This window comes from Pygocentrus nattereri, chromosome 23 (genome assembly GCF_015220715.1).
Source record: "Pygocentrus nattereri isolate fPygNat1 chromosome 23, fPygNat1.pri, whole genome shotgun sequence".
NCBI lineage: Eukaryota > Metazoa > Chordata > Actinopteri > Characiformes > Serrasalmidae > Pygocentrus > Pygocentrus nattereri.
Genome location: NC_051233.1, coordinates 28,999,804 through 29,014,567, shown reverse-complemented (window position 1 = coordinate 29,014,567; position 14,764 = coordinate 28,999,804). Strand labels below are relative to the sequence as shown.

Genomic DNA, 14,764 nt, shown 5'->3' with positions numbered 1-14,764 from the left:
GTCCTAATCGTTAAAATCCATTCATACACAACTCAGAACACGTGCAGGTTCACTGGTGGCTTGGGACAGCGAATAAAAAGGCTGTATCTGTATTGTAGACATGTCGACCCCTCGTTCCCATCACCACCACTTTAAAGACATCTGAGTCCAAGTTTCTCTATAATAAACCATTTCACACCAAACCACTTCGAGTTACTTTGTTTATATCTCTGAATTACACAGCATTTTTTAATCTCCTTTGACAGAATGAATAAAATACAAGCAACAATTCAATAATAATGACAAATTCTTTGGTTTAATTGAAGTGTTTAATACATCTGATAAAATTCAAGCAAATCTGTAGCTAAAACAATAAGGCCTGATGGTTAATGCCATAAAATCAGAGGAAGGTAAGCAGTTTGTCTATGCTGCAAACACCACCTCCCTGCAGAGTCTACAGTAGATCTCCAGTTGTGATGGACTTATGAGGCAGATCTTGTTGACTTGATAACAACAGAGCTGTCGGTAACTAAGGTGCCAAAGAACTCCACCATGAACTGGTTTTTCAGTTTGTGACGGAAGCAGATGTACCTCACGCCGGGCCCGTAGCCGGAGAACACATGAGAAACCTGCACACAGACACGTAGTATGTGTTACTGTAGTTATGAGGTATTACATCAACTCCATACAAGCCAAGAGGAACATTCAAGAACAACTCTGGATCATTTTTTTACCATCTTGCTGTGTTTGGACCGCAAACATGTCAGGGTTTTAACCATTACAGCTATTTGAAATTCAGTCTTGTTTAATCTTAGCTAGCTAGATTTAGTGAGTTCTTTGTGTTTAGCTTGATTTAGTGACTAACATGAGTTCATATACTTGTATTTTTTTTTTTTTTTTTAGAATAGAGTGTATGTGTGTGGGAGTGTGTGCATGAGTGTAACATATACACATAAGTATATACACAAACACACATACACACCCACACCCAATTCCAATGAAGTTGGGTTGTTGTGTAGAACATAAATAAAAACAGAATATAACATTCAATTGAATACACTACAAAGACAAGATATTTAATGTTCAAACAGATAAACTTTATTGTTTGTTGCAAATATTCACTCATTTTGTATTTGACGCCTGCAACACGCTCCAAAGAAGTTGGGACAGGGGCAAAAAAAAGACTGGGAAAGTTGAGGAATCCTCAAAAACACCTGTTTGGAACATTCCACAGGTGAACAGGTTAATTGGAAACAGGTGAGTGTCATGATTGGGTATAAAGGGAGCATCCCTGAAAGGCTCGGTCGTTCACAAGCAAGGACGGGTGAGGTTCACCACTGCGTGAACAACTGCGTGAGCAAATAGTCCAACAGTTTAAGAAAAACGTTTCTCAACATGCAATTGCAACACACACACACACACACACACACACACACACACACACAAGTTACCTGTTTCCAGTCGTGTGAGTAGTTCTCCATGTTCTCTGTGGGGCTGCAGGTGTGCTCTTTAATGACCGTCTGTCCGTCAGCTGCCAGCAGCTTCACATTAAGCTCATAAATAGAGGCATGAAGCTGGCTCTCCTCATACCTGCACACACACACACACACACACACACACACACACACACACACACACACACACACACACACACACTATTTATTATTGTATTATACAGAAATTCATTTTCAATATTACTTCAATTAGTACTTCATTCTGAATCACAATTTATTAGAATTTTATTCTGGAAATTCATTTTATTCGAACTTTGGTCTGGATATCAGGTTCACTACAGCTTCATTCTGGATTAATTCATTTTATTAAAATTATTTGATCAGAAATTCATTCTTGATGTTAATTTTATTAGAACTTTATTCTGAATGTCAGATTTATTAGAACTTCATTCTGGAAGTTAATTTTATTATTATTATTATTATTATTATTATAAGAACTTAGAAACCCATTTTCAATAGTAGTTCAATTAATACTACAATAAAACAGCTTTTCAGATTTGCTCACCAATCATAGTGAAGCTGCTCGTGTTCTTTATTATTCTTCTTTGTAAACATGTAAACGATTTAAGTTTAGCCACTGTTCAAAAGTTTGGAAACATTTCCCAGTAATAACCCTTCTGTTGCAAAAATGCATAAATTTTTTTTTTTTTTTATAGTGGCTCCACTGGCCAGTATACATATAGGTTATGAATAAAAATGAAAGCATTAACATTTGTTTTTTGTTAACAGCTTGCATGACAGGTGATTTGTAGGTGGTGTTTCAGTATTTGTAGTGATTGTAATGAGTTTAATGGAAAAAAGGAATGATTCAGGGTAGTGCGTAATTGTTTCATTTTCTATTGTTTTTATTAAATACATACGCATTACCTGAAAACATGATTAAACAAACACACTAAGATGAATGTGGATATTTGCATATACCTGTATATTTGAATAGCTACACCCATTGCTAGTAAGTGTTTATAACCTACCAGTCCTCAACGGCTATGTCTGGCTGAAAGGTGTCCAGTAGCTCATCCCACAGTCCCTCAGCCTTCAGGTCAATGTGCTGCTCCATAGAAAACCACCTGAAGAGGAGCACAAACACCCCATCAGAACACCAACCCACCAATACTATAACAGTAAACCAAAACAACACCTCCATCAGATGTGGAAGACCACAGTCGTGGACCACTGAAGTGTTTGAATAGTTTGAGCCTTAAAGCTTTCATCAGATCTGAAAGCATCCACAGGTGTTTGTCCATCCTTCCACTGTGAGAAGACCACTCAGCGCTGTGGGTCTGAAAGGATGTGTGACTGCTTAAGAAGAACCTCACTGAGAAAAGGAGACGGACACACCAAAAAAAAGAAGCTGAACGATGGCCTGACCACCCCAGAGTCCGGGCCTCAACACCACTGAACGTGTTTGATTATTTTTGATTGTGAGAAGCAGTAAATGCTAAACCAACATACAAGACTGAACTTTAAAGGTGTGGAAGAACTGAAAGCAAGTCTCCTGAATGGAATGGAAGGCTGTAAATACCAAGTCAATGTTTGGACTGTGTGTTAATGCATTCCTTAACAGAGTAGCAGAACAAACAGGCCCTGCAAGCTCCTACAAGACAAAACGAGTGCCATCAACGGTGCGGTATACGAGTTCAAATGAAATCTAATCAAGGAAATAAAACTGACTTAAAATGTCAAAATAAAAACAGTCCCAAAGTAAAGAGACGAAAATACACTAAACAAGACAGAACACAGAAAACACAAACACAGACGGACAGGCTAGGAGGGCAGAGGCCTCTAGGTAGAAGAAGAGAGCCTGAGGTCAATGATTAAGTGGTCAATCTGTGAGAAAAAGGTATAATTTTCAAGCTTATCTGAGTAAGATGGGTATCATCAGCACTTCTGGAACGGGGTATTTAACCTCAGTGTCCAGCACAGTGTTTTTCAAAAAAACACCCACTAAACCTGGCGTGACTTGAATCGGCTGGGTTTGAACAAGGAAATCACCAAACTGCAAGTCGAGGACAATTGAACAACAAACAACTGCAAGTTTCATTAAAAACAATACATGTTTAGAGCCTGTAAACATCCACAGGCTAGGTAAAAGCTGATTATGCCGTTATATTACTAATGAAATTATAACAAGCTTCTATTTAAGTAGCTTATTTTTGCAGACAATGAATTAAAAAGTCATTACTCTCATATTTACTAAAAAGGTCCATATTCAACATTTTTCATATGCACAAGTTTGTGAAAAGTAAAAATAAGTGAACATATCCTCTGCGGAGAACACTTCTGCACAGGGAGCAGTTGTGGGCAGGAGGTCCCGGAACCAGCCCTGTGACTGGAAGATTGCTGGCTTGATCCCCTGAGCCGACAGTACGTGACTGAAGTGTCCTTGAGCAAGACACCTAACCCCCAACTGCTCCCCGGGTGCTGTGGCTAGGGCTGCCCACCTCTCTGGGAAAGTGTGCTCACTGCTCCCTAGTGTGTGTGTGTGCATTCACTAGCGTGCATGTGGGTGTTTTACTGCACGCATGGGTTCAAATTTTCCTCATTGTGCGACTAATAAAGGTCACTTAATCTTAATCTAATTTTAAGGCACAATTACTGAATTTTTGTAGAAAAAAATGTGGTATGTGAAAAACAAAATGGGATATTTGTGTGCATCCATTGAATTTCACTGGGGTGTTCAAACTTTTGCATAAGACTGTATTTTATTTTCTTCCGTGAGGTCCAACTCGTGTTTGTTTGGTTTTATGTCCCAACTTCACCAAACAGTCGTTATTTATTTCTGTAGGACCATTTTCAAAACTTAAATAATGTTTATATACTACATCAAATGTTTTCTTTTAGAAAAACGATGAAATTTTAATGTTTCATGACTTGGAAATGTGGTGCTACTGTTAAAACTTCAATTTAGCCATATTTACACTGTCTTTTCTAAAAATGTTTTCAAATATTGCGACGTTTTATGGCCCACCTTTAAGCCTAAAATCACAAAAGGTTTATTCTGTCGATCCCACCCACCGCTGTGACTCACCTGAACTGCGGCAAATAGCAGACCACCACACCCGGAGGAATACCACTGGTGTCATACGGCAAAACTTCTGTGCTGGTGCTCCAACCTGAGAAATCACCTGAAACGGAGAGACACAGTGACGTGTAGAACTGAGGACAATCAATACGAATACACAGCGAGACCGTGTGACGCGTGCAGATCTGCAGAGAATCAGACTCAGAATTAAAATAGTGTGTTAGGAGCACAATTAAGAGCCTGATAACTGATGTGGCCACTTGGATTGTACAAAACGTGACAAATTTCCTCATCATTTTATGCTATTTATGGCTTCTGGTCTTCCACTTTACCTGTCGGTTCAAACTGGGGGGGCTGGTCAGGACTTGGAGGGATTCCTGTAACTTCCCGCTCTGGTGGAGCAGAGCTGTGACTCACACCTGGACACAAACACAGGCAAAATTAACACTCATTAGGTTCTGCTGACAAAGTGAAACGCCCAGGAATAACAACCCCATTGCACAACCACCTACTCACACAATCACACTCTTCCTCAGGTGAACAGGGTCAGACTGCCATTAAAGAAACATTACAGGGGAGAAAAAGCCCCCCCCCCCATAAACTATTATACTAGTGTAGCAGAATAAAAATGAATAAATAAATAAACTAATGAAATTCTGTTGCTATTACTACAATTAAAAAAGAAAAAGAAAGAAAGAAAAGCTAAATAGATTTTTTCAGTGAACCATTACTTTAAGTTGGTCAAACTGCAATTATCTGTGCTATTTATAGGACTATGGATTAAAATAATTTAATTTAAAAATTAAATAATATTTATTTGTTCTTTAATAAAAAATCCAGAAATTAACCAAATGATTGATTACTATCAATCAACAAAAATGCAAAAAAATTATGATTTTTCAGTCAAATTAAAATTATTAATTAGAAAAATTATCTACACACACACACACACACACACACACACACACACACACACACACACACACACACACACACGATATGATTGGTCAATATTACTGTGCCCCGCCCACTGGTGCAGAGTGACACAATTCAAAATCAGAGTATGTTTTAAAGGCGGCCAAAAGTAATTTCAATTTGATGCAACATTGTAGGAAAACCGTATTTCCCCCTTCGAATTACATGATATCGAACTTAATATGACAAACACCGTGAAATAAGAAGGTAAGAAGGGCGTTTCAGTTCAGGCGGACTCAAATACTGTAGCTAGTTAACGTAACTAACTACTGAACTGCAGCCGCTTGGTTAACATAAACAGTGAGGCTAGCGAGCTCAAAAAGTGCGGTTTCCTCCAAAACCATAAAGCTGCTAAAACCCAGCAGTTGTTTAATTCAGCTTGACGAAAACCTGAACTAAAACAGCCTTTATCTCAAACAGTAAGGAGACGTTTCCTGAAACCCGATGGATAATAAACTGAACTCGGGGTTAACCCTAGCTTTGCTAAGCTAGCTAACTTAGCAATAACAAAGCGTTCGAGTTAACGTTGGCGAGCGAGTCATGGAGAAAAACCGAGCTTTTTTCCAGCTGGAACATCTATTAAACGCGCATTTGTCCGAATCCCTTGGTTGAAGCCAGCCTCTTGTTCGAACTTTGCCGTTCCACCTTAAATGGTGCAGAAGTTAATGTAACAGCTGCACCATTTAAGGTGGAACGGGGAAGTTCGGAGCGAATAGGAAACCAACTTCGACCTGATGAAATCCCACTTTAAATACCGTCCGGCAGACGTTAGGACAGCGGACAGAAACGTAAACACGCGATTAGACGCGGTCTAATACACGGACACTGACCGTGCGGCGCCGGGTTCTTCAGCAGATTCCGCCCCAGGGGCTTCTTCTCGTAGACCGCCTTCCAGTCCACCCCGTCTGGCGTGGGGACCCCGTTCGCCCCCAGCTGCCAAAGCTGGTCACACTTCTGCTTCCATTCATCCGCCATCGGAGCCCCTTCCCTGCACTCTGTGGCAGGAACAGGAAGAATCCAGGCTGGGAGCTCTGCTTTATATCTGCTGCCCCACCCATCAGAGCTGGATTACAGCATCTGAGCGTTTCTGCACTGCGTGTCTGTCACAATCACTGTGATGATCAGTGGTGGGTAGTAACTCAGTTACATGTACTCAAGTAGACTTTTGATTGATTTGTGCTTTCCTGAGCACTTTCCAATGGTTCATTAAAGGTTCTGTAGTAAAGAACCCATGAACGCAATGAACGCTCTTGGCATGGTATCATCATAAAATCAAACACAAAAGTAATTAGGAACTAAATGTTAATGAGGGAAAAGTAGATTGCTGTCTTGCTTTAGTACACTCACACGGTTCTTCAAGGGTTCTCTATTAAAGAAAATGGTTCTGTGTAGAACCATGAACACCCTTGGCATGATTAAATGGTTCTTCGCATCCTGAAGGCCTCCTTCAGATTGCAGAATGCGCTGTAGATGGTTCTATGTAGCACCAACAAAGCTTACTCTGTTGTTTAATGCTTGACATTGTAACAACAGAAGAGCCCTTTTTGAAACCGTTCTATACAGAACCATCTACAGCACATTCTCCATCAATCTGAAGAACCCTTTCATGATGGACAGAACTGTTTAATTATGCTGAGGTTGTTTGAGTGCTCATGGTTCTACAAAGAACCATATCCTTTACTAAAGAACCCTTGAAGAACCCTCTTTTCTTACTTAGTGTACTTAAGCAAGACAGTAATCTACTTTTTGCCCATTAAAATATATTTACTAATTACTTTTTATGTATGATTTCATGATGTGATCAGTACTGCTTGGTGGTTGGTCACCCCACTGACGTCTGAGGGTCATCGCTTTGTTTTAGGCTGCAAGGATCCAACAAAATAAAAGAGCAGAGCCTAAACTTCAGTTCCTGTGCTGATGTCGGATGTACTAAGAAGGTCCACTGTAGTTCTGTAAGTTACCTGGTGCTTGAGTAGTTTTTTGAGCTCACGTTTTATTCCACTCAGTTTGTTTTCTCTAAAAACTCTTTAACTTCTGCAGAACTCCTTATTTATCAGGGGTAATAATACTTTTACTTGAGCATTGAACTGCTCTCTACCCTTTTACACCTGTAAAGTAAAGCGGCCTGTATTGAACAGGGTATAATTTGGTTTGTCCATCTGAATTTACGTGACCAAATCGTAAGTTATTCAGTAACTGCATGAAATTAATGTCAATTTTTATTTTATTTATTTATACATTTTTTAAAAGCCACCTTCAAATTAACAGAGCATGTGTTTTATGATCACATATATTGCTATATGCTTGTAATTTAATGCTGAAAGCCACAAATCTTACTATTATTTTATAAAAAATCATTTTTACAGAGCAGATCACCGAAGAGATGCCATCTGTTTGTAGTTTGTAGCCCAGATTTATGGGAAAATTGGTCGACTTTCAGTAGAGTTCAGCTTCTTCTATTATAAGGGTTTAAAATTACATTACTCACCTATTTGGCTGGAAAGAAGACAGTTACGGCTCTCATACGACACCCATCTTCTGAATGTAGCTTATGAAATATGAAAGTTATGAAGAATATGGCGAAGTGCGTTTTGGAACCACCGGTGGTCCCGAGGAGTTGAAAAGGTTAAAACCACACTGGAATTTTTTTTTTTCGGATTATTCAAATGTGTCAACAAAATATTTAACATCATAACATGTGAACAAAACATTTTACATAAACACAGTTGCCTGTATGATGAAGTAGGTTGAATTCCTTTCTTATCTTCTATCTCTTAATCCCTTAAATGGCCGGCCCGAAGATGTATTACACACTTTCGTAACCTGGGAGCGGCTAGAGTAGTTTGCATTGAAGTCCCTGTAGTTACTGAATAATAAGCCTTAGTGTGGACTAAACCTGGGTTTTAGGGCCATTAACTGTACTAAAGAACCCTTGAAGAACCATCTTTATAAAGGTTGTGCTAAGGCAAGGCAGTCATCTACTTTTCACTCATTAACATATTTCTTAATTACTTTTTATGTTTGATTTCATGATGTTAAGTTGGTGACCACATTGGTGCTGCTTTGTGATTGGTCACCCCACTGACATGAAAGATCAATTGTAGCCTATGTAAACTAACCTGTAGACAGTGTAGACTACAGAACCCCCCCCCCCCTTTACAGCTATAAAGATAAGCAGAGTACAAAGTTCAGTCTATACCAGATCTACAGACTCTTCAGTGACGTCCTATCATTTTTCTTTACTTGCATAGTTATGATTTTTGCATGATAAATACAAGAAAAAAGAAATTTCTGTCTGAATACAAATACATATTCAAATCAGCTATGACTAAATATATAGAATAACAGTTAGGAGTGGCATGACACGACAGACACGGCCTATGTTTATTACCATTTTAGTACCAGACCAGTACATGCTTGTACATTTCTTAGAACTGCTGATTCATATTTCCCATGAAAAGGTAAAGTTAAGCTAAAGTTGGTGAAGGTAAAACTATTTAAAAGAAAACTAGTATGAATGCAAAACACATGATTTTACACTTAAACCTTGCGCTTCTTTCATTTTTGCCTACAGAGATCATCACCTTTGCTGCAACCTATTTATTTAAGTCACAGTAATGCAGAACTCTACCCATGTGCGTCTTACAGACACACTGAATGAGTCTTGCCTAGAACCCGGAAAACATATCAATAATAGAAATAGGGCCATTTTCAAGTAAAATAAATAAATAATTTCGAAAACAATAAAAACCCAAAAATGTAGCTGGATCAACATTGTGCTGTGCACTTTTAAAAAGATGGTTCTTGAGGGCTTCTAGTAAAGAAAATGGCTCTATATAGAACCATGAATACTCCAAGAACACTGCATGATTAAATGGTTCTTTCCATCGTGAAAAGGTTCTTCAGATTGATGAAGAATGTGCTTTAGATGGTTCTATATAGGAAAGGACTTTAAATAGGACCAGAAAGGGTTCTTCTATCCTTACAACGTCAAGCTTGTTACAATAGAAGAACCCTTTTGTAGAAGGTTCCACATGTAATGTTTTGAAAAGGGTTCTATACAGCACCAAAAAGGGTTATACTCTCACTACAGTGTCAAGCTTGTAGCAATAGAACAACCTTTTTGCTGATGGTTCTACATAGACTGTTTTTGAAAAAGGTTCCATGTGGAACAGCACATCTCCATCAGTCCGAAGAACCTTTTCATGATGCAAAGAACCCTTTAATTATGCAAAGGGCTCTTTGAGTGTTCATGGTTCTACATAGAACTATTTTCTTTACCAAAGAACCATCTTTTTTAAATGTGTCTATACTGAGCAGCCCAAGTTTGAACATTTGAAACAGGGTAAAAGTGTGCTACAGGTGGTTCTTTGTAGAACCTTTTTGGTTTTCTTCACTAAAGAACTGCTGAAGCACCGGGTTGTTTAAGAGTGTGTAAAGAAACACTAAATATTTATATCCAACACATTTTCTGTCAACTCATATCACTCACAAATACGTCATTATCATTGTTACAACAGTGTTTTTTTTAATAATAGTAGCCAGTGTCGCCTTATAGAAATAGAGATCTCATTTCGTGAAGTTCCAGGCACATACGCCCTCCTTCAAGGTTAGAATGGTCAGGAAGTGGCTTTAAGTTATCGGTGATTTGCCAATGGTATAGTATATTTCAGCATTTAACATGTTACAACTGGTTTACACACAATATATCATCCACGTCATAAAAGCAAATATTCCTGAAAATAATTATCTACACTTTTGCTTTCTTTGCCTGTCTAAACACACTCTTAGGGAAAAGTTATCAAAACTACCTTAAAATGTTTTATTACACCTTTCTATAACCTAAGAATAGGTCCATAAGTTTGCATTGAATCCCTGTAATTGCTGAATAATAATGAAATCAACCTGGAGCATGAGCATGATATATTGAGCATCTAACAATAACCGCTGATAAATGGCAAACAGGGCTAAATAGATTTGCGTCTTTATCCTCTGAACACGTAAAGAAAGTTGTATTATATTTCATAATACACATATTTCGCTATGGCTTAGAAACAACTTTGTCCAACATTTTTTGGGGAGGTTTTTCACAGTTGCATCAGGTTTCCAATAAGTTCTGCTGCCAAAGTCGACTCTTCTGTTAATTTGGAATCTTGTCCTTCCAAGGGCTCATCTAACAAACTTCACATGAGCTTAAACAGCAAGGTGTCCGATACTATCCGCAAAGGGCCAGTGTGGCTGCAGGTTTTCCTTCCAACAAAGCAAGAGCTCACATGATCAGTCATTTCAGGAATGACTTACTGGTTAAACAAGTGGAGTCAGGTGTACTCCTGTTTGTTTGGAATGAAAATCTGCAACCACACCAGGCCTTGGCGGATGAGATTAGACACCCCTGTTATACAGTAATAGAACTGTTTAAGATGGTCTTTGGGGATTTACTTGAGGGGAAGGGTGAGGCCAAGTGGACAAGGGATTGTAAAAACAAGTAATGAAATGGGTGGTCTATGTTCATTTTGCTCACTGGCTAAGGCGTTTCCCTCACCACCCTAAACAAATACTTTCTACATTGTATCAGATTAGAAGAATCCCACCAGGGCAGGGCGACAGGCACTTTTTTCCTCCATTGAAAAACCTCAACTAAAAACCATGTATTTAGTAAAAAAAAGAAAAAAGAACAAACAGTTCAAATTAGATTATGCCAAAAACCAATAATGACTGGCAATGCTCTTTGGGCCCTCAGGGGGCACTGCATTAAAAACAGACATGATTCTGTAGCGGAAGTTACTTCGTGGTCTCAGGAACACTTCTGAAAACCACCATCTGTAAAAACAGTTCATCACTGCATCCACAAAAATAAGTTAAATCTCTAAAATGCAAAGAAGAAACTGTAATTCCAGATTCCAGAAATGCTGCCGCCTTCTCTGAGCCTGAGCTCAGTTAAAAAGTGTCATGTGGTCCAGCAAATCAAAATTTGAAATTCTTTTCGGAAATCATGGAGGCTGCATGCTCGGCTAAAGACCACTCAGCTTGTTATCAGCATTCAGTTCAAAAGCCAGTTTTCATGATGGTATAGGGGTGCATTAGTGCACATGGCATATGTGACCTGCACATCTGTGAAGGCAGCCTTAATGCTGAATAATATAAGCACGTGCTGCCATTCAGATGATGTCTTTTTCAGGGAAGGCCTTGACTATTCCAGCAAGACAATGTCAAATAAAATTGTGCATGTTTTATAGCAGCATGGCTTTGCATTAAACGAGTCTGGGTGGTAAACTGACCTGCCTGTAGTTCAGACCTGCCACCACTGAAAACATTTGGTGCATTATGAAATGAGAAATACGACAAAGGAGACCCCGAACTGGCGGGCAGCTGAAAACCTGTATCAAACAAAAACAGGAAAACATTTCACTTTCAAAACTACAGCAGTGTCTCCTCAGTTCCTGTCACAATTGGCCTTACCCAGCCCTGTCCATGTGCTTTTGTTTTGTTTCTTCCCGGTCCTGCACCCTTGTTTTCAGACCCTTCTCCTGATTGTAACCATCTGTGTTTTCCACCGGTGACTTGTTAACCCTCGTTATCCCTGTTGCATTTAAGCCCTGTGTTTCCCCTTTGTGAGTTTGCTGGTCTTTGTATTGTATTCTCGTGCTGTTTGGTCTATGTTTGATATCTGTTTCTTGCGGCTTCTGTTGTTTGTTTATCCTGCGTTTCTTTTGTCATGTCTGTTCCCTGTTCAATCCATGTTGGCTCTGTGACCATGGACTGTTTTGACCCTGATTCTGGATTTGCCCTTAATCAATCTCGCTTCTCTACACATATGCGTCCACCTCATCATTGCTCCCACACGTCAAAGAAAGACCAGCTGACCAAGGATGCAGGGAGAGAGCAAGTCTCTGGTATGTGGTTGTTCTGTTGGGACGAAACTCTGGCTGTTTCGATGCAGCCCTAGTTTGCTATGTCCCAACGCCATCAAGCCAGAGACAGCAAATCCCCTGGCACTGAGGGTACATGGGCGTCTCGTCTTTCCCGTAAAACTTCGAAGAAAGATCCAGCTTTGGTTTATGATGACGAGATCCTAGGTAAGCGCCTTGGGTCTACCCGTCTTGAGCAACGCTGCAGAGAGGAGTGACCTGTAGGGCAAGGCGTGGTTAGACGGAAAGAACATGCAGGAAACCCTTTCTACGGCACTGGGTTGAGCCTTGGGAGCGGCCAAGAGGGTCTTGTTTCTGCGTATTCCTCCAGGTTGGTGCAGCAGTCCACTGCCCAAGTTCCTGATCCCGTCTCCGCACCCCGCAGCACTCTTGATCCCGTGTCCGCACCCCGCGGCATGCCTGATCCCTTGACCGCACTCCGCAGCACGCTTGGTCCTGTGGCACCCCATGGCACGCCTGTTCCCGTGGCCTCTACCCGCAGCACACCTGTTCCTGTGGCCACACCCCGCGCCATGCTCTCCCAATGCACATTCCCAATGGCTCCCAGAGTGTTGCTAAAAGTAGAGGTGATAAAACAGTCTGAAATACCCCAAAGTTATGAGCAAAGTGCTAAATAGAGGGGGTTCTGGGGTGTCTCAAAATCAAAATTCTGGGGTTTCCCTGAAAATAAACTTACTATGACATGATGCGGTCTGTCAAGGTAAAAGACACCTTTAAATACAAACTCAGGGAAAGGTCATTGTTTATGGGCTTCACCCACAATAGGTGAGCTTCTTTTTTTCTTCTGGTATTTGTACTGATGCAGCACTGGTCTTCCTCAGGGTGGCAGCACTGGTCTTCCTCAGGGTGGCGCTGTAGCAAATTGATTCATCCAGTTGGTCCTTCATAGGCTAGCCAATTGTAACTATGCCTGTGATACCTTGAAAATCTTTTTGAGGATTTTAAAATCCTCAAAAGATTTTCAGTGACATTGAAGTCAGGATATTGGCTGGATCTTGTTTTTTAGAAACCAGTTTTTTTGGGCTGTATGTTTTGGGTTTTTGTCTTGTTGAAATGTCCTTATCCTTCACTGAGTCAGGTTTTGGCCAAAGAGATGAAATTCTCCTCTTAATACGTCACTCCATTCAGTTTTCCTTCAGTGATGTGCGATGCCCCAGTACTGTCTGCAGAGGAGCAGATCCATGTCATGATGCTCCCACCTGCATGCTTCACACGTGTGGTTCTTACTGCTTTCAGGTCAAATAACGTTCATCCGGCAGTCTGATGGACGAATTGGGGTTTGGAGGATGCCAACAGCGCTCTACCTACCACAGGACTCCAGATTAATGCTATCTTGTTCCATAAAAATGGCACACAGGATGATGCTTAAATCACTTCAAGAGTGATTAACTTGTGTGCAAAAACTAAACCCTTAATGTCTTTGTGCCATTCATCCATGCAGAATTTAAGTACGTAATCCAAAAATGTTTTTAATCAGCTTTTAACTGGGATTTCTTTTCATTCCTACTGCTAGCATAACACAGATCTCCATTAACTTTTTTGTTCAGAATTACTTTGTAACATAATACATTAAAGACAGTTCTGGAATGAACTTCGACTGAGCCCTGACCTACCAGAATGTGTAATGCCAGCAATAAAGTTTGGTAGAGGAGGGGTGATGTTCTGGGGCTGTTTTTCAGGGTTCAGGCTTAGTTCCAGTGAAGGGTAATGTTGATGCTACAGCATGCAAAAACATTTTAGACAATTATATGCTTCCAACTTTGTGGGAAAAGTTTGGGGAAGACCCTCTTCCTGTGCTAGCATGACTGTGCCTCTGTAAACAAAACCAGCTCCATCAAGACGTGGTTTGCTGTGGAACAGCTGGAGTGGGCTGCACAAAACCCCACTGAATTAATTGGAACATCAATGGCAAACCATACCTTCTCGTTCATCGACAGTTCCTGAACTTGCAAATGCTTTTTTAAATGGACACAAATTCCCTCAGACGCACTCCAACATCTTGTGAGAAGTCTCCCCAGAAGAGTGGAGCATGTTATAACCTCAAAAGGAGGACATTGCAGCTACATATTAATGCCTTTGGTTTTGGGATGCCCAGCCAATTCATATGGATCCAATATATCAATATATCCACATAATTTTGGCCATGGTGTGTATGTGTGTATTCCCCATAGGCCTGTGTTTTAAGTATATGTTGGTGTTCAGGAAAACATTCATGTTTGTTCTTATTTCTAGATACACATTGAACAGATATAGTGCACTGGACTGCATATGTAATGTTTGATAACCCTGACATAGTTTTTGCCATTGAGCTTCTAAAAATGTTTGGAATTTGGTTTTAGTTTCAA

General features: G+C 40.0%; 1 protein-coding gene across 1 annotated transcript; it reads right to left on the bottom strand.

Moving 5' to 3' along the window:
* Positions 1 to 273: 273 nt before the first annotated feature.
* nccrp1 (P1, F-box associated domain containing) lies at positions 274 to 6,510 on the bottom strand. The gene is made up of 6 exons (XM_017713895.2): positions 6,321 to 6,510; positions 4,848 to 4,934; positions 4,522 to 4,618; positions 2,465 to 2,560; positions 1,431 to 1,569; positions 274 to 608 (listed from the first exon to the last, which is right to left on the bottom strand). The coding sequence occupies exons 1-6, from the start codon at positions 6,463 to 6,465 to the stop codon at positions 462 to 464; spliced, it is 711 nt and encodes a 236-aa protein (XP_017569384.1). The 5' UTR covers positions 6,466 to 6,510; the 3' UTR covers positions 274 to 461.
* Positions 6,511 to 14,764: the final 8,254 nt, after the last annotated feature.